At 39.7% G+C, this 21,346-nt stretch overlaps 1 protein-coding gene across 2 annotated transcripts in view; it reads right to left on the bottom strand.

The window, feature by feature from the left end:
- Positions 1–21,346, bottom strand: part of FGD6 (FYVE, RhoGEF and PH domain containing 6) — a 71,845-nt gene that overhangs the window by 16,696 nt on the left and 33,803 nt on the right. For both annotated transcript variants that reach the window (XM_054988221.1, XM_054988222.1), the window contains exons 3-11: positions 20,398–20,554; positions 17,330–17,397; positions 17,211–17,241; positions 9,669–9,820; positions 9,155–9,311; positions 7,117–7,204; positions 2,021–2,071; positions 1,437–1,495; positions 739–810 (exon numbers count right to left, since the gene is read on the bottom strand). In XM_054988221.1, the coding sequence (XP_054844196.1) occupies positions 739–810; positions 1,437–1,495; positions 2,021–2,071; positions 7,117–7,204; positions 9,155–9,311; positions 9,669–9,820; positions 17,211–17,241; positions 17,330–17,397; positions 20,398–20,554 (835 nt within the window). The remainder of the gene's footprint in view (positions 1–738; positions 811–1,436; positions 1,496–2,020; positions 2,072–7,116; positions 7,205–9,154; positions 9,312–9,668; positions 9,821–17,210; positions 17,242–17,329; positions 17,398–20,397; positions 20,555–21,346) is intronic.

The following is a 21,346-nucleotide window of genomic DNA, read 5'->3' as shown; positions in this document are numbered from 1 at the left end:
AAAACAAAAATAAGACACAGAAGGGCAGGAGAGAGTGCCAGAAAGGAGGTTAAACTATCACTATGGTTTGCGTGGCCAGAGCACTGATGTGGGAGACCAAGAATGAAAGAAGCTATACAATTTGTGGTATTAATCTAACAGCTAGTGTAATATGGGCTGGAAAGGGGGAGGGATGGAGGAGAAAATAATATAATAATATTTGATTTATATACAGAGTGGTTTACAAAGTGTGTTATTATTATCCTCCTGACAATCACCCTGTGAGGTGGGTGGGGCTGAGAGAGCTCTGAGAAGCTGTGACTGACCAAAGGTCACCCAGCTGGCTTCAAGCAGAGGAGTGGGGAATCAAACCCAGTTCTCCAGATTAGAGTCCTGCCGCTCTTAACCACTACATCAAACTGGCTCTCCAAAATGAACTGTCACAAACTGGTTCAACTAAGCTTGCTACTATGGGAGATGGGGTGGGCAGGTGGGGAGTAGCAAACTCTAGACTGAAGTGATCCATGGAGCAATACAGGGTGGGCTGTGACAGCATCACAGAACTCCTTTCTCCCCCCCCCCACCTTTCCCTTTGAAGAGCTCAGTTACCTCCACCACTGGCTGGTGTTGTGAGGCAAAGAAAACCTCAAGCTTTGTCCCTCTCTTGCACAGTTACAACCCACAGAGAGGCCACAATAATGACCTATAGTAACTGCCTTTTTTTTCTTTTCTTTTTTGTAGTCTCATTTCAAAACTTACCCTTCCTGGCTGTACAATCTCATGGTGACCGTTTAAACTGTACTGTATTTGCATAAGCTTCTGAAAGTTATCCTAGAGGGAGGAAGCATGAATACAGTTACTGTAAACAAATTAAGATCTGAGAATTTTCACAGACATTGGTGGCGGCGGGGGGGGGGGGGAGACAGACAATTCTTTCCAAGCACTGGAAAGTCACAATTATTGCTCAAACCAGCTGCAGGACTGTTCTGCCTTCTAAAAAATTCATCTTTTATCTTTCATATTCTATGGAATTAATCACCAGAAGCCAATTGTCAGAAGTGCAGACTGCAAGAAGATACAGGTCTTTAGGCTTAGAATTACAGGCATGGTTCCACATGCAGAGAACTTGTAATTTTTCTTTCATCCTCAATTAAGCTAGGTACATTTCTCCCTCAAACTTTCTGTAGCATCCACGGATACCATACTCGGAAGACTCAACAATTGGAAAGGTTGTAGGGTTTTTTTGCAAGAGGTTATTTACTGAATGTTGGTGATAGTATTGGAATCCATGAATGCTGAAACTTCAAATAAAACAGGAACACAACATGTCTGTGCTCAAAATGGCATTTGCACAATACAGACAGATTGAAACAATGTTACTGGCATAATTTTAAAAATATTTTGTCCTTAAATTACAGTTTTAAATTTGTATGTGCTTCCAAACTTGAGATACTTACTCCTTGTTTCATTATGTCATTTGCATGGTTGGCCACTTCTATGACAACAGCAAGAGCATCTTAAAAGTAAAAAACAACATTTGGTTGTACAGACTAGATGGTCAGTAATGAAACAAATACTGATTCTGGAAAAGTGGAGATATGAACCAACTGGATGCCTGACTGGGCTATTCCTGGACATGTCAAACTTGTACATAAATCATGAATCATAGAATTTAGGAAGCACTGGTATTGCTTTCTGGCTAGCTTTTTTAAAAACCAACTTTTTCATTGGGTTCTGCCCACTGACCTGCCCACACCCACCAGGCTCTGAGCTCTGCCCTGGCTACTCCATAAAGTCCTCACTGCGCCCATGAGCCCTGACCAATTTTTCTTTTAATTTCAATAGTTTGTAATGCTACATAACATTGCTGTGGCCAGCCAGTCTTGGAGCACAGGCAAATTTTTTTGGTCAAAAAAAATCTGCATACCTATTTGCATAAATTCATAATTGGGCTGATATTAACTGAATCAACACAAACTGAAATTATACATTACTAAGGAGAAGGTTTTCCATTAAAGGATAACTTTAAAAAGGCCATTACCCTGAGTATCTTTGAAATCAGCTGAATCTTCTAAAAGGTTCTTTAAATAATCTGGAGAAAGAAAGTATATTAAAGAAGAAAGCACAACGGAGAACGAGAATGAAACAATCACAATGTGAAGAATATCTACAGTACTCTACAAGAAACATTTGGACATGCACTTGATTTTGAAACTAGGAAGAAAAAGTCAGCAGCAGTCTGAACACACTTGAAGCTGTCTTGTATATCAAGGTCAGTATTGTCCACTTTCAACCGGCAACAGCTCCCTAGGGTTACAGGCAGAGCACCTGCTCCCTAATCCTTTCAACTGAAGATGTAGGGAACCAAACCTGGATTCGACTTTCTGCATTCGAGGCAGATGTTCTACTACTGAACCACAGCCCTTTTCCAGTTCTGAACAGAACGGTGTATAAAAAATTCTGCATTTCTTAGATCAAGAATTCAGCAGGGGATAAGATACGTTAAATAAATTATTCTACACAGGAAGGGCAAATCTACACAACATTAATTGGCTTTTTAGAGGTAAATTATTGATTTAAAGAAATGCTTCTTCTGATAGGAACCATTTGTTCCATTAAGATCTTTTGTAGAGGTGCTGCTGCAGCTTCAGAGGCCAAATGAGCAGCTGGTAGAGACAGGACCTTTCCTGGTGCAGGATCTTCTCCCTGGAACTTCCCTCTCACAGTGCTTGTCTGATGACCTGCTTATCAAGATTTAGGTGCCAAGTGAAGACTTTTCTGTCCTGTTCCTTCAGGCTTTTGACTCATTTTCTTTTATATGTTGCATTGTTTTCTTTCCTTGTTTTGGTTTTGTTTGTTGTCTACGCCATTGATGATTTTTTGCCTTTTCCACTTATTGCTTTATTAAATATCTGTTGTTATGTTTTATATGATTTTATGTAACTAGCCTGCTTACTTAATTATCTTTATTGGAAGCTGCTCCAGAAGCCATTCGACTGAGAATTTTTGCATGATATAAATCAAATAAATTCTACATAGGGACATTACTGAAAAATAATTAAAAGCTGGACGCAGTCCAATCAAAACTTTGGTTCCTGCTGGAAAAGAACATGCTTGGCTCCCACTGTACCTTCAGTAGGATGCCTAAAATACATATTCTAGTTATTTGGCTGAGTGCATCATGGATTTGATTTATACAAATCAAACAAGAACTATAACAGTGCAATCCTAAGAGTTACTCCAGTCTAAAGGTAAAGGTAGTCCCTGTGCAAGCACCTAGTCATTACTGACACATGAGGGGATGTCATATCACGATGTTTTCTTGGCAGACTTTTGTTACGGGGCGGTTTGCCATTTCCTTCCCCAGTCATCTACACTTTACCCCCCGGAAACTAGGTACTCATTTTACCGACCTCGGAAGGATGAAAGGCTGAGTTAACCTTGAGCCAGCTACCTGAACCCGGCTTCTGCCAGGATCGAACTCAGGTCATGAGCAGAGCTTGGGCTGCAGTACTGCAGCTTACCACTCTGCGCCACGGGGCTTCTTACTCCAGTCTAATCCCATTGAAATCAATGGGCTTAGACCAGAGTAACTTTGCTTAAGATTTCACTGTAAGTTTATTTGGTCTATGAATAATGTTGGATTTGGTCACTAGGTGGCCCAGTTGAACTACAAAAATCATCCTGTTATTTAGAAAGGGCTTAAACTTTTAAGAAAACTAAAATTAGACTGATTTTTTTCCCAAATCCATTTAGACCCATTGATTTCAATGCTTAACTTTACCTAAGTTGTGTTCTACATGATTAACATGCATTTGGCAACTGATCCTAGAGCATATGGAGATCAGATGATGTGCAAAAATGGAGCATTTTCCCACTGCTCCTGGGTAGCAAGAATCACAATAATGTATCATAGATGGAGTCTGAATAAGAGATTGTGTATGCTTAACAGCTATTAAAAATCTAGCTGAAAGCTATCCATAAAGTAGCATAGACTTGAAACATAGATAAGAGAGGCAGAAGCAGAACTGGGCCAAATAGACAGACTATATATCCTTTTAAATGAATAATCATTACATAAAGTCATCTAAAAATTATCCTCCTTCAAAAATGAAAACTGAAAACTAAAAATGTAGAGATAGCAGCAGACTATGATAGTTTATGCTCATGCAGATCTTAGATATAGGGACAGTGCTGACTGCTATTATTAACTGTGGTTCTCAGTGCTTATAGTACAGTATTAATTTCTGTCTTCTACATTCACAAGCACTAAAAATGACAAAGCAGAAAACTTAGAGCTAAGCTACAAGAGACAAATTACATGACGACACACACGTGAAGGGAGTCGTAATGTTAACTGGAAAGCTGAGTTTTAAAAGAGACAAGAATTTTAAGATTTAGCTAGAAATATTTTTTTCTTATTTCTTTTTAGCTTCACTGGTATGACAGTTAACATTTTACAACTTTTGGGGATAAGGACAATTTTAATGAACTAATTAATATATTCTAATCCTGCATGTCCAATAAATGGTTAACAATCATTCAGAGACAGTACGCACCTATCCTTTAATGGTTAATCATCAATGATGTCTCCTAGCCAATTCATAAACTGAAAGCAAAGGGGCAATCATGACCTTTCACTGTCCAACACATTTGGGTTGCTGTGTCTTAAGCAAGGCATTAACCAATACCGTTATGTTCCAAAGGACAAGATTCCTTCCACTTCTGAATAAAATGTGTGACATAAAACCGAACAATGAACACTTGCTTCCAAATCCTTCCTTTCAATTAATTCCAAGTGGGAAGTTTGTGTTTACAAGTCTCCTTGTGGCTAACAGATTAGGCCACAATCTTGCATCTGGTTATTATACAATATATTGCAATAATTTAAGTAGGGTAACAATAAGAGTATCTAGAAAAACATGATATATTCCAAGACACATTTCCTATTTTAATCAAGAAACCACTAAATGTGTTTACCAAAAGAACACATCCACATGGACCATCCTGCTAGATGGAAAGAGGAGTATGTTTGTGTGTACATGTGCATTTGCCACACACGTCCTCAGACCCATGGAAATGATCATCATACGTCTATAAATTATTCCTAGAAGAAGCTAAATATGTTTATCAACTAGTGTGTACACATCTGTCCTACTCAATTTTTGTAGCACAACCTTTTGTTTATTCATGTTTTGGGCATTGTATAAAGAGCCATTAAAAGAGTTCCAAGACCCATTAAAGAGCAATTGGGAAGTTATGAAATGTTTTCCTTCTTCATGTCACTTCATGGTCTCTTAAACTTTTCTGAAGACTAACAACATCAAAACTAACATCTGCATTTCTTGACTTGCCAGCACACTAGTGATTAAAAAAAAAAGATTAAGGAAGCCTGAGTAGCACAAAATTGACTAAATCAGCATAAATAATGTTCAGGGCACTTTGGCAAGCAATTTAACTTTTCTGCAGCAAATATCCAGAAATAAAAAGCAATGGAAAGTTTCACATTTCAGGAAGGCAGAAATCATTCGCCTCTATGATGAATAGAAGATCACAGCACTAGCAAGGCAGTCTTCTTCCTCCATCTCCTCCCACAGTTTGCACTACACAGCCAAAGAAAAGCACCAAAACAGAAGGATAACCATATCCTACTGAAGAATGTCCAACCTCCTTCCCCAAAGAAGGAGGTAGATTACTGTGTCTCCTCTCTATTACTAGGAGAAATAGCATCCCAGTTTTCCCTAGGTGCTTTCAAGATCTACTACCTCAAGGATCTCTAAGCACAGAGTTCATTCAATTACTAGAGCTTATTGCCATTGACAGATCTACCCTTTATGATCTTGCTTAATCCCGTTCAAGTCTTTTCAAAGTTATCTATTGTGTGGGATCCTACCTTACAGTCAAGATCTTCAAACAGTGCAGGAGAGCCATATGTTGCATCAACTCACAGGCTCTTAGTTGTTCCTTTTGATGCTCCCTAAATCTGACCTTGGGGCCAGGGAGGAGCTGAAACTGCCTATTGCATGTATAGTATCTTATGCAATGTTCCCTGCATGGGGACAGTTGCTGGATTTTTTTAGATATATTCTACCATGTATTATTGTCAATTACTCAGATCTTGCTAGAAAACCATTTAGAATGCTTACAGGTCCAAACAAGGATCACTTGTATATTTTTCTTGAGAAACAGGAATTAAAGAGAAAAAATATGGGTAGTCCAAAAAAATTAAATATTGATTATATTTAAAATATTTAATAGACGACCTCTCCCAACAAGATTGGGAGGCAGTTTACAATATGCAGATAGCAAAAAGCAATCAATAAACCCCAAATTCATAACCGCACAACAATTGATAGCTTATAAAAAGACACATCCTTCATACACAGATGTGTAAAGATTCTTCTAAGCTAAACTTCCTTAAGAGCTCTATGAAAAAGTGGCAAGGAGAGAACAGTTCCCACTTCTATTGGAAGCCTATTGCGGAACATCAGAGCAACCACTGACTGCATCTCCTTAAAGGGGGGGAAAGAAGAATGATCTGTATATAATGCATTAAATGTCTACTTCTCTATTCATTTAAGAAAAGGTGTCAGAAATTTGGGACGAACAGATATATTACTGTTGTTAGATATTATTTAGATATTATATATATATGTTAGATATTATATATATATATATATATATATATATATATATATAAATCTAACAGCAGTGAAGTTTTTAATATATATATATTCAAAGATCTGTAGTTAACCTTAGGAATGAGGTCAGAACTATAGAATATTCATGGTATAAGCATTTGGTATAGGACAAATATTTGTATTATATCAGTCTGCAAAGCCTCATTCTCTTTGAAATCAATACTGCTCTATTCCAAACAACACGACCAGGCTGAACAGCTGTGGAAACATAGTACAATATCACAGGCATGATGCTTATCACCATCAGCATTTCACAAACAGAAAATGAAATAGAATCAACAGCATATTTCCTGTGCATAGTTTATCAGCCCTAGAGTAGGAACCAGAAGAATTTTACCACACATCTGATTTTACCACACATCTGAATTCAGGTAAATAATAAGCAGCAATTGCTACATGGATGAAACAGTTTTTAGCTTGCCAACTTTATTCTTACCTGTCAAAAGCAACCTGTATTGAGGGATCCTCTGAACTGGCTTGAGCAAATAGTGTTTGAGTGCCAAGCTAGCACAGCGGGGGCTCATCTAAAATACAAAAAACACCTCAGGACACTAAGAGGAAAGCCAACATTTTTTTAATAGACCAAAGCACAATGACATGTCAAGCTGTTCACTCTTGCTACTGTGCATTGGAAAGGTAAGCACTGTACAACTGGCTCCAATTTAGTAGCCTTCTTTAACTCAGAGCAATCCTAAACAGATCTACTCAGATGTAAATCTAATGTTATTCAATAGGGCTTACCCCTAGGATTGCAGCCGCACTCAACTAAAATTTACCTAGCTAGTCAACATGCTTGGCCATTAGCAGCTTCATGCTACTGATCCTTCCTACCCAGGCCTCTCAGCCCAGATGCCAAGCAGAATTGCTTATAGTTCTATGCTACATGCTAGGCAGACAGGCAGCTGCAAAGCATTACAAAACACAACAATTTTCTGCCTAAAAAATTCAGGATCCCATGCCTCTCAGTCAATTTACGTTAATAACTCTACATAAAGTAAACTAGGCAACTTCTAATAAGAATGCACAGAGGCCTTGAATTTGCATTTTGGCAGAAGATTTAATTCCAAAGGAACACAGCATTAGCCAACAGCTTGACCTGCTTCTAACGTTCCATTAACTTCAAAATTGTGGATGCAGGACTTTCAGGCCAACACTTCCGAATGGGGAAAAAATGGCCTCTCCAGTGTACTTTTATTTTCTTTGTTTTTGTTGCACATTATTACTGTAGGCTTATAACTTGCCTTTCTGTTCCATAGGGACACCCAAGACAGCTAATAGTATTGATCAAACTTCCAATAACATAGTAATAAATGATTGACTCAGCTGTCAGAGTGCACTAGATGCACATATGGATACTCCAGAGTTACCCAGCTGTACCTGACATAATTCTACTTGCTAACGACACGGCCAGGCCCACTGTGATTAAAATATATATGTTTTCCATGTCAGTTTCAACAATTCATTAATACTGAAGGAAACAGAAGCTGTTCACTAGTGTCTTAACAGTTTTGATTCTGAGTTAATGTTTTGAACTTGTCTTGAATCAGCTTTCAAAGATGTTAAGATTTACTGTGTTCAAGAATCTGATTCAGAAATTTTCACATTAGGCTTTTTTAAAAAAAAATCTGAATTGGTATCCACCTCCATCCTGGAAGTTTAAGTGAAGTTACCAAATGTAAATAATATTAAATATACATATGTGTGCTTTGATTTATTATTTCCCATTTGTTAGCAAAGCATGGTATGTTTTTGCAAATGATAAACTCAATAACCAAAATGAATGATAATATCTATTTAATACACACAGGCTTGAATTTTGTAGTAAACCTCCACTGAGGAAAGGGATTTCCATCAGCAGAGTGGATCTTCCTCACTCCCCCTGCCTCAAAATGTTGCTTCTGGGAGATAGAGTACACCCGGGATTCATAAGAGGGAGGAGATGAAGATATGCAGCAAGTGGAGGAAGGGGGAGAAGCAGCAAACATTACACAGACAGGTTCCAAGAAAAGTTGCTTCTAATATTGGTCCTTTGAAAAGTTAATCATTCATAGTACTTTGCTTTAGTTTGAATTTTCACTGAATGGTTTTAGATTTCCCTCCTTTTCAGCTCTGTATTTCTCTAGTAGGCAACCTCATACTTGTAAGTCACCTTAAGGAGAGGGGAAATAAATATATAAAGATAATATTTTGGTTTTAACCTTACGTATGATATTAGAATGCAAGATATTCATGCTATTTATCAGATGCAAAGTACAAATACATTTTTTCTTGACCTCTCGTCCCTTAAAAAAATGAATTCCTACATGAGATGAACGAGGCCCCACTTCCTTACATTTTATAACAAGTGAAAAATGTTTATCCATACAAAGGCAGACATTGTACTCTGATACTGTACCCACATACATATCTTTTGTATAAAGCAACCCTTAGAAAGAGCTCTCTTTGAAATGCAAAACTACAAAGAATTTTATTACCTCAAAATCTCGAACGACTGCAGCAAAACTGGGGTTCTTCTTGCATTGTTCATCTAGAAGGGCTACATTCTTATCAAATTCTTTGATATAAGTTGAATACATCTTTAAGTAAGGTCCTTTTTTAACAAAAATATCAGCAATTCTCTGATGGTCAACCCTAGAATTTAATACAGTGAACAATTAAACTTGCACCTTACCCTCCATTTCTCTACTACTAGAAATCCGCCCCCCCGCCGCCAAGTAAGAAAGTTTATATCACAGTTCTGCAGAGAGAGAAACACTGTTGAGTACCAGTGCAAACACACGTGGATTCGCACAAACACACACTTCTGATGAAATATTCTAATTATGTAATGTGGTCATTTGTAAGATACCAGATGCCTCAGAAACTAAATTTGAAGTAAAAAATAAAATAAAAAAGAATATGCATTACTAGAGCTCTAGTTAATTTTAGGACAGATATTACACTTCAGCTTAAAAAATGAACAAGAATATATTTTTCATGTAGAACTACCAGTGTGCCAGCCGTTCTTCTAGTTCTTTCAAGAGATCCCGATTAAGCTCATACAGCTGAGGTAGGTAGTAAAGGATCTGATTCAGGATCCTGTCTTCAATTACTGGCTTTCCAAGTTGCCTGGAAGCATGTGCCACTGAATCTCGGAAATCCTATGACAATACAAATGGGAAACACACAAGTTCTCTAAGAAAATGACCTCGAAACAACAGTATTTCCCTGATATATATGCCGCATACCGATTTGTTAATTTCCCTATGACTGGACTAAGCCCAAGACTAAGATGGCTCTCTTCTGAACTTAGGAAAAGGGAAGTTCACATTGGATGATTTTATGCTTATCTGGAGACCATGGGCTCTACTTAGGGCTATGTCGACCTAGAAAAAACTGGCGCTAGCTAAGATCTGTTTTTCTTTTCTACTGAATAAACCTAGAGTTCTATTTCCACCTAGAATGTCTGTACTGATGTCTGTACTGGAGTGATGCGGAAGACTTAAAACAGAGACTGTCCATCTGAAGTGACCATTGTGTTTGGCACAAAAACAGCCAAAGCAACCGAGAGAAGTGTTGGGAACTACACATAGCTAAAGGCTTTAAGAGTTACCTGTGTCGTGCCTGGATGCTGCTATTCTGAGTAGATGGTGTAGCATTCACACAGATAATTAATTTGTTTTGGATATTTAGAGTTACCACATCCCCACAAATACACACAACACAGGAGAAAATGTGTGTATGCAAACAAATGCACATGTGACAGACAGTTTGTCCAATCGTTGCTCTCTGCCAAGCATATACCAACACATGCAGGGCTTTTTTTCTGGGAAAAGAGGTGGTAGAACTCAGTGGGTTGTCAGCACAGGGGGCAACTCTTGGTGGGAGATAGTGCTCCTGGTACCACATGCGCAAAGAGAGAGCATGCTCCCGGGACCGCTTAATGATGTCACTTTGGGTCAGCTGGAACAAGGGGGGAGTTTTTTAAAGTTTAAATCACCATCGGCGAAAATGGTCACATGGCTGGTGGCCCCGCCCCCTGATCTCCAGACAGAGGGGAGTTTAGATTGCCCTCCACACCGCTCAGCAGCACGGAGGTCAATCTAAACTCCCCTCTGTCTGGAGATCAGGGGGCAGGGCCACCAGCCATGTGACCATTTTCAAGAGGTGCCGGAACTCCGTTCCACCGCGTTCCAACTGAAAAAAAGCCCTGAACACATGTATTGGTAAACAAATGTATATTACTCTGATTAGTTCACAAGGCTCCTGATAATATATGTCCATGTCATATGTATACCAGGACTAACTGAGGAAGTCAGTAAGGCCCCCACACTTTTATCATTCCACAGAATGTACAAAACAATAATATTCAAAAAGGCATTTTAAAAAAGCAATTATAACTGTAGTAAAATAAAACAACTCAGAAGGGTATGATATATTGTCGAAGGAGGGTACCTTTACAATGGAAAAGAATTGTAGCCTTATTATAGTAGGCATCACCTTGCTTTTACTGCATTGTCTTGTAATCCACTTTCTGTATTGTTTATACTAATACACCCTTGCCATAATAGTTCGTTGGCCACACTGTTCTCTAATTCTGTAATCCTAGTCCTATTACATTGCTTATTAGTTGTTTATGCTGCCTGATTGCACTGCTTTATCCTTGATTCTCAGTAGGAAAGATAGGCTATAAATAAATAAATTCCTATGCAAATTAAAATCCAGCGAAAAGAAAGTACTGATGCATTAATACTCCTCTTCCCCTTTTTTGTTCACACAGTCCTAGGGCTGGAAAGAGGGAGAACATCTCTGTACACCAGATCAGAAAAGGTGGCATTCCCTTTGCACTTAAGAAAAGGCCTTTATTGCAACACAACCCCTGTTCCTTACATACATTCATTAAGGCAAATAAGCTGTTTTCGCGTTAGCCGAAAATGTTGTAAAGCTGTGTCATACAACTGTGTAGATACAACTGAGACACAGTTCTGTTAATGCTTGCACTGCTCTACTGCAATAGGGGTTCATATGCTAACCCCATTCACCTTCACCCCCTTGCCACCGGGGCAGGGAAAGCACATTTCAGTCCATGCTTTCTTATTTTCATGTACCTCTTTCAAGATTGTGTGACTTAAGGAGGTGGTTTTTGACACTGGAGACTTGCTGTGCTGGATTTCAGTGAATACAGATGGTGTCATTCATATGGAAATGCTATTTTATACTTTTTGAAACAACTGGTAACACAAAGCTTAACTACCATCTTTATATCCTGGGGTTTTGTGACCTTAAAACACTGCCTTCACACACCCAGAACTAAAGTCAAGGAATGACTATAGTTAATAGAGCCCAGATGGAACATAGCGGTTCTACAGAGGCACTTTAGGCAAAATACAACAATTTGAACAGAAGAACTATGCTGGGAATTTGTGCACACTTAACTTGCACAAGCCAAATCAGGATTTCTGCCCCAATTCTGAATATACTTATTCATGAGTACACAGCAGTTAAAAACTAAAAATGGAGAGCTCTCTTTGGCTTAAACCTTACAACTCTTTCTTTTCTTCCCTGCCAGAAACACCTCCCTCCCCACAAAGAAAACAAAAACAGGCAGTTGCTGCATACCATGTGAAACAGCAGAAGTTCCGTCTGAACAAGTGTAGATCAACTAATTGAATACTCCAAGGTTAGTAAGCCATACAACATGGGCTTTTCCTCAGAGTAAAATCAATTTATAATACAAGTAGGTGGGACACAGAATTTATGTGATAAGCTGCACTCAAGAGTGGACAACTTGTAACCACAGAGGTTTTTGATAATAAGTGGACTCTCACACTGATAAGATGTGCTAGAGGCTCAAAGACAAAGAGTCCTAGAAAATGTTGCACTGTTTTTTTAAAAATTATTACATATCTAGAGTGCCTTCTCTCTTTGAAAGAGCTTCAGCTGCCCATTTCTACACAGATGCAGAGGAGTTAGCCGTGTTAGTCTGTAGTAGCAAAATCAAAAAGAGTCCAGTAGCACCTTTAAGACTAACCAACTTTATTGTAGCATAAGCTTTCGAGAATCACAGTTCTCTGCCTTCACACAGATGCATCTGACGAAGAGAACTGTGATTCTCGAAAGCTTATGCTACAATAAATTTGGTTAATCTTAAAGGTGCTACTGGACTCTTTTTGATATCATTTCTACACACTAATCCTCTATTAAAAGGACAGGTCATTTTTTCTCCAAATCAGTTGGGAATCCTAATCAACAAGTGCACACAGGCCTGCATGCACACACACTCAAGCATGCATGCACACACATACAATGTAAGTTGCTTAGCTGGGTAAGAGGAAATTCTGGATGCAACTTGTATCAGCATTAAAAAGCACTTTTAATTGCTCTGTGTGTGTGTGTGTGTGTGTGTGTGTTGTGTTCTGTCAAGTTGCTTCCAACTTATAGCGACCCTATCAATTAATGTCCTCCAAAACATCCTATCATTAGCAGCCTTATACTTAATAAAAATACCTATCACAGGCAATTACTTCAAAAGAAGTTAATTACTTTCTTGCTTGAGTGATAAGCTGTTGATCTCTAGTAGTCACAGCTTAGTCACATCAAATTCTAATATGTACATATGGCTTTCAGGTAATTCCTAGGAAAGGCTTAATCACTCTAATAAATTTTAATGGTGTCCAGGTGCCTCATTCTTGAATTACAAACTATCAATGTACAGTTTCAGGTACTGCCTATTGAAAAAACAATTCTGTATCTCTTAAAATACATTAGAACTGTTTTGGTAAAATACAGCCTTTTTTTGTCTTTAAAAGTACTATTTATCAAAGGAAGTTTGCTTATATATACAAATACCTGACATCTTCCACCTACCCATACCTTTACCCATCATTTAAAAGTCCTTCTGCCCTCAGTCAGAAGAAGCCTTGTAATTTTAGAGGAATCAACCACTGTAATCAGTAACCAGGTTGACCTAGAGTCCATTTATCCCAGAGAAGACATTTCAGTCTATGACAAAGTTCTGAAGTAACAGGTCTATAGCTAACTTAGGCTAAAAGACCTGTTTCACCCATTCACATGTACATGTTGTAAAATGCTGCACATTTTGCAATTTCTGCCAGTAAGGCAGTAGTGTTAGATGGGTAACAAGGGAGACAAAGAAGACAGTGAATGGGAAAAATGTTAGGAAAAGTGTATGGAACAAAAAAAGTCTATGAAGTTGAAAACAGGTATCGTGAATAGAGATGGGCACGATCCACATTACGATCCAAAAAAACCCACGATAATGGCGATCGCGCAATCGTGACTCAGCGGATCGTGATCGGCCACGGCCAACGATCCAGCAATCGGGAGGGGGCTGGATCGGGGCTGGATCGTGCTTGGATCGGGAAGCCAGACACTCAGGCGCCAGTAATCTATTCCCAGGGCAACGGAGCCAGGGGAATGCCTGAGCTGTGTTCCCCCTCCTTCTGTCACCCTGGAAACCCGAATGGAAGCCCAGCTTTCCTTGATCAGCAGGGCTTCCTTCCAACCACGGAGCAGCAAAGCAGTCACCAGTTGGGAGAAGACACCCAGGGGAGGGAGGGGGAAGGGGGTGTTCTGTAGCCATGGGCACTCCAATCTCATCCCTGCAAACCCTGACAGGAAGCTCTGACAGCCAAACACAGTCGACCAAACACAAACACAGATGCTGCTGGTATCACCCACCGTTCTTTTTTCGCCAGCACGCTCCTTTTTGGCCTGGCGGGCGAGCACATGAGGGGTGCCACCAGCGAGCGGACAGACCCCCTGCCCCCTGAGGGGAGGCAGCTCATCACCGTCTCCCCGTGCCCGCCGTGCCCGGTGGCCACCGCCAACACCCACCTTCCCACATAGCTGGGAATAGCAGCACGCCCCGCTTTGGCCTCCACGATCCATGGATCGGGAACGGGAGATGATCGGTGTGGATCGTTTAGTTGGGATCGTCACCAGTGCCGATCCACGATCAGCTGGATCGGTAATTTTTTTTGGATCGTGCCCATCTCTAATCGTGAACCCAGGGCTGTTAATAGCCTCTTAGGAGTGGGGGGAATACAGTGTTCTGACCTTTGTAGTTTACAATGGTAGCCTAGTTAGTGACTTCTCTTATTCACATTACTTTCAAGACCAATAAAACTGGGGTTATCCAAGAAGCCACCCACCCAGCCACACCACCCTCTCCACAATTCCTAAAGCTGCCTTTTAATTTCATATGAGAATATGAACTTTGGAATCTTTGTTTTGATTTATATTCGTAAAATTGCACATGGTCAAACTTTAGAAATACACACAGTGAAACTGTGAAGCCCTCGTCTAAAAAGCAATCCTTAGCCTTTGAACTTTGGTTGCCAAAGAAATGGCAAAACCTGGTCAGATTCAAACTTGGCTGTCCAGTAAGTCAAACTCACATACTTTTTGTAATACTTGGAAACAAAACCAGAAAAAACTGTGTTCCGTTAAAGCCCAGCTAAATAGGAGCACACCCAAATAATTTGAGTATCGTTTTCCCTTACTTGGATGCTTTTCAAAGTACACAAATATAAGCCTTCACATTCTAAGCAAAGGTAAAGCATGTAACAAGAGTGAAAATGTCACCAGCTTGAAGCTGTAACAACTCTCATTTGTGTACAGCAATTTCTTTCGGTACCTCACAGAACAGTTTCTAAAAGGCGATGGTGTTCTTGTCCACCTCAGTTACTTAAAAGTATGTCACCGAGCAACATTTCAGTCATATAAAGCTGAGAGTGCACATTATTTTCTTTCCCAGCACAACAGGACATTGATGGTGACAGCCACAAACCAATTACATGTGTTATACCAGACTTCTATTTTCTTAGTTTGTGAAGTTTCACCTGTGTACACAGTGAAGAAATGGATGAAAAACAAACCACAAAAGGACACTCTCCTGCTCTACTGCATTCTGACTTATCTGGGAAAGTACATGAATTCCTAATGCGCAGTCTAGTGCTTAATTTCAGTGTTTCTCTCTCTATTGATACTGATCCAGGCCTACATAAGAAAGCTCAGTATATCTAGTCTGAAGCTTCCACTGAACCAAGTCAATTTTCCCTTCCATTTCAGCAAGAATATAGCCTCAAACATCACTCGCACTGTACATTATCATCAAAAGTTCAGAAGTTTGGAGCATTTTATTGCTGCTTAATTAGGTTATTAAGTTAATTAAGGTTATTAAGAGACCCATGGCGCAGAGTGGTAAGCTGCAGTACTGCAGCCCAAGCTCTGCTCACAACCTGAGTTTGATCCTGGCAGAAGCCATCCTGGCAGGTAGCCATCTCAAGGTTGACTCAGCCTTCCATCCTTCCGAGGTCAGTAAAATGAGTACCCAGTTTCCCGGGGGTAAAGTGTAGATGACTGGGGAAGGCAATGGCAAACCACCCTGTAAAAAGTGCCAAGAAAACGTTGTGATGCAACGTCCCCCCATAGGTCAGTAATGACTCGGTGTTTGCACCTTTACCTTTTAACCTTTAATTAGGTTATTAAGCTTATTTTAGAAGAAAACACTTGGGGTGTGCAATACAGAGCCAGGAACTGGCAAAAAAAGCTGGATTTATGCGATTCCAGCATAATCAAGCTATGCCAGTTCCCCATGACAAACCCTGGATCTGATCTGGATAGCAAGACTTCTGGGCTGAATTATTCAGCCATAGGCAGCCAACTGCAGGCAGCTGCAGCATTGCTGAGCAGCTCAGAGCAAGAAGGCAGTGGCGCAAATGGAGCCAAGTTCCTTGGATTGAATCCAAGCTCCAGGCCACTGCAAGAGGCCTGGCATAAGGCTGGTAGGGCATGAGTGACATGAGGCTGGTAGGGCTAGAGAGGAGGCAGCAGGGAGAGTGGATTCCCATCCCATTCTGCCCCTCCTCCTGCCTGAGCTCCAAAAGAACCCTTCAAGCTGCTTCCACCATTAGCTGCCTTTTAAACTCCATGGCTCAAAAAGCTTCCCTCTCCCCTTGCTTCAGTAAAAGGATTCTTGGGATTCTTTGATTTGACATTGGGGATTCTCACATCTGACATTGGTCCCCTTGCTATAGTTTGTTTCTGTTGGGTTTTGTTGGTGAAGCTTGCAAGGGAGTTAATGTCAAACCAGAGACAAGTGTGGGGGACAAGCTGCAGAGTTTAAAAGCCTTGGAAATGTTTCCTCCATTGAAAACAATGGAATGGCCAGGGACAGCTGGTTCAAGGGCCCATAGAATTAAACCCTGGAGTCCAATACTCCTGAAATTTGGGGGTTCTTTAATGGACAGTCAGGAGTAGGTTCCCTGTGCATTTTTAGTGGAGTTTGCTTTAAAAATACCTCCCCAGTCCCCATGACATTTTAAATTTGGGATTCTCTAACCCAGATCAGAGAATCTGACTCTGATTTCAAGGAATATCACTTTTTTAAATTCCTGAAACCCAGACCCAGATAATTCAGATCTTTTTTTTGGGGGGGGGTGCACACCCCTAGAAGACATTAACAACTTGATTTAATACAACTTCTGTAAGAAATTCTCAAACCAAGCATATGAACAGAATACTTACAATATGCAGGAGCTTCAGCACATCTACAAACCTGTTATAAAAAAAAGAGTAAACAGATGTTTTTTCAAATGTAATAAGAAATACATGCATAGATGAATTAATTCAGAATGGATACTTACACTTTCTCTGAGCTCATGATTTCTTTAGCAATATGGTGAACCTTTGTTTTTTTCCCAGCTGCTTTAACCTGCAAACAAAATTATAAACTTCATAGAATGAAACACAGACAAGAGATCATTTTAAAAAATAGTTTTGAAATCTTATTCATAAACTCTACTACAATACTATTTCATACACTTCTAACATCCATTTGTATTCAAGGGTTGAAAAAGCAAGCCGGCTCATGCTTAGACTATAATTAGGCAAAGTTCCATTTAAATGCTAATGTTGTGTTAATTGCCAGTTGCCTCCATTTCTACCTCCTTGGGAAAGCAGTGGAGCCTGCCTTAAAAATGGCATCTGTCATCTGTTGAAAGAAGTGGAGTTAGGATAATGTTATATGTTGGTTCTCCAATTATGGCTCAATAAGGAGAACACAGACATTCCTTTTTTGGTTTCTAAAAGCTGATTGGAAGACGACAAACACTGCTGACTCTTTCAAAGGCAGCTTTATCAGACAGGACATGCGAGGATACAAATCTTCAAATTATTTTATTGCATTTTTTTGCTTTTCAACAGGCAAAAGGAAATCTTGTATCCTCCCCTTTAACAAACAGAAATAAACCCTTACTATAAACTGAAGCATCAGAAGATGTTTGTAAAACCAAACCAATCTCCAAGATGTTTGTTAAACCAAAAAGGGGGGCAAAAAAATTCCAAATCCAAATAGTTAACCATCTATACATGGTTTTGATTTCCTCCGCAGCGGCAGATGGCTTTTTGTAAATGTTTAGGAAGGAGCAGATTGTTAGTATATTTGATCCACTCGCCTTGGATTCCAACTGCAGCAAGGGCTAGCTGAACAAGAGGAACAAAAGACTTTCCCCATGAATTCATGTAGTTGAATAGATGAGGCCTTGTGGGGAAATTGACCACTTTTGCTTTCTGGGGATGCTTTACAGAAACTAAAAAGAAAGAAACTTCTGATCATAGAAAATATAGGCTAGGTACAAAAGATAACCAACTTATGGAGGAATCTTTGATTTAAGGAAGGACTCTTTCTATGAGTGGAAGATAACTTTAAACACAGTTGATTAATTTTCAAATGAAATAGGCACCTGTCAAGGAAAGGGCCACTATCTTCAAAGAAGAGGTGGGTTGGTGACCAGAGAAAGGGCCTTTTCAGCGGTGGTGCACCTCACCTGTAGAATGCCCTCTCCCTTGAGGCTCTCCCAGCACCTATCCTATTCTCTTTTAGGCACCAGGCTAAAACATTTCTTTTTACCCAGGCAGTTAACTAGGGGTCAATCTTCCATATTGTTTTTTACAATCTATTTCCATCCTAAGGATTGTTAAGATTATTTTTTAGGCTGCTAGACTATTTTTTAGGCTGCTAAGATTATTTTTTAGGCTGCTGTTTTACAATCTGGATTTTTAATGTTTTGATTTCGATGTTTATGTTCTTGTGACTTTACCTTTTTTTCAATTTTGTGAGCCACCTTGAGCAGGTTTCCAAAGAGATGGCATATAAATGTTTTAAATAAACTCATTTAGTATTGTGGGATATTTATATAATATATGAAGCCTTTACAGGACGAGAATCAAGATACAAGTAGGCAAGAATGGGTCAAGAGAAAAAATGCAAAAAATAGTAAGAAATGTTAAAGCAGGAGCTAAGACAGTACAACTCAGCAGGGGAGGCAGGACGTGGGGCAAAACATTTAAACTGTAGCAAGTATATTTTTTAAAAAATAAGCTCTTTTAAAATAAAATCTGAATTTAATACAGACTTTAAAAGCCAACATCAAGTGGATAAACGTTCAGTGATTTAAATCAGGATGGGGCAGGATGATGAAAGAACACGAGAATACTAACATTCTTCTTAAGATATAGGTCTTACACATAGAATGCAGCCCCAGGGCTTGCAATCAGATTAGTTCCAAGGTTACCTCTGCCATTCCGAAGATGCAGACTAGTAGAAGTATTGGCTTGCTTCCAGACTAGTGTTTTTACAGGTGCAAGGATTCCCATTCACAAATTATGGCTTTCTTGTCTCCCCCGCTCCCATAGCAGCCTGAAATGTCCACTGAAATCCTGTGAGGGTGGGTGTGGGTGGGTGGGACCTCTTTTCCTTCTGGTGCAGGAGTTGGGGGGGCAGTTTGGATTGCTGTGGGAGGGGGAAGCTGAGAAAGTGGAACTCTTTGGACTGCACTGGATCCATGCCACTGTAACAGAATGACCACTAATCCCTTGATAAGGATCAGAACTGCACTCTATGAATTTTTAATGGCTAAGGAAAAAAGAAAACAAATAACTGGTTAAACCAAGGGCCTAGCCCCATCTCTGATTATGTTGGCTCACAGATCCATAATAATGCTGAGCTTTTTGTTACCAGTATATAAGTAAACTGTGCACTGTATTAAATGAACAGACACATCTGCAAGTAGATATGTTACAGGGACATCAAACATGTGTAAAGATGACTAGTAGAACTCAAAAGTGCTTTCAGTCCCAGAGGATGGTCATTGTTAATGAAAATAATTCAGACTGGAAATCTGATAAGGTACTTTCCCATGGTTAAGTTGGGACTTGAATTCACATCTTCCAGGTTAAAATCCACTATTTTTCAGGAGTACACATGCTAACAATAGGACAGACCAATTTTAAGTGATTAATTCTGTATTTTAGTTTAATTTATTGGTATACAAACATTAGGGCTGACCAATGGACCTTTCAAAAATGTGAGACTCCTCATTGACAGGGAATTCATAATGAAGGCCACAGATACACAGGAAATGTATTTTGTGTTCTATACAACAGATACATTCTGAAAGGAGGAGCTTCCTTTTAAATAAGGGATATCTCTGGTCTTTACATACAACCACAAGTAACTGACTGTGTTTACATCCAGGAATTCCCAATTAAGTGGAAATGTTACGAAGTAGAAAACAGAAGACATTATTAGCCTCAAGAGCAAACAGAGCTCATGACAAAGTCTCAGAAAAACATACTCACTAAAGAAAAAATTCCTGACCTTAGAAAAAAATTAAACCTTTCAAAACTTGGCAAATTAATAATACACCCCTACCTGATTATTTTCTTGTATATCGAGTTCCCCTTTGCTGGAGTCTGAATTGGTATCATCATCTTCATCTGAACTGTTGACATCTCTTGATATAATCTCTTCATCAGAGTGAAGCTCTCCATGTACCAAACCAGAATCATAATGATCCTCTGCTGAAGGCCTACAGAACACAAGTTCACATTCACTTAATTTTGAAAGAGAAATGCACTGCTGCTCATTACTCCTGGAATTATAACTTATCTGTAGACTACAGAGATCAGTTCTCTTAGAGCAAATGGCCGCTTTGGAGAGCAAACTCAATGGTATCACATCACAGCTGAGTTCCCTCAACAAACTCTACCCTCCCCAGGCATTGCCCCCAAATCTCTGGGAATTTTCCAAAGCAAAGTTGACAGTAAGGTTGCCAGGCCAATCTCGCAACCAGCAGAATGGTTGGGGATGGGGATACGGGGAGTGGGGAGCAGAATCGTGAGTGTGATGGTCAATTCCAGGGATATCTTGGAAGTGATGGATATTCCAGCAATTCTTAGAGCTACTACTGCTGCTTCTGGATTTTCCCCAGAAGTGATATCATCATGTTTCAGACACCACTGTGTTTTTAAAAAATGTTACTCTTGCTGTAAGCAGCAGTAAGCAAAGGAAGCTCAGGACAGGGGATCCCTCCACTCCAACTGCAGGCTTGGTGGCCCTAGTTTACAATCCTGGCCAAATCATAACCATTTGGTGTAGTGGTTAAGAGCGCGAGACTCTAATCTGGAGAACTGAGTTTGATTCTCCACTCCTCCACTTGAAGCCAGCTGGGTGACCTTGGGTCAGTCACAGCTTCTAGGAGCTCTCTCAGTCCCACCCATCTCACAGGGTGTTTGTTTGTTGTGGGGATAATAATAACATTGTAAACTACTCTGAGTGGGCATTCAGTTGTCCGGAAGGGCAGTATATCATCATCATCAAC

This window comes from Eublepharis macularius, chromosome 9, assembly GCF_028583425.1.
Source record: "Eublepharis macularius isolate TG4126 chromosome 9, MPM_Emac_v1.0, whole genome shotgun sequence".
NCBI classification, from domain to species: domain Eukaryota; kingdom Metazoa; phylum Chordata; class Lepidosauria; order Squamata; family Eublepharidae; genus Eublepharis; species Eublepharis macularius.
This window is presented reverse-complemented; position numbering and strand designations above follow the sequence as displayed.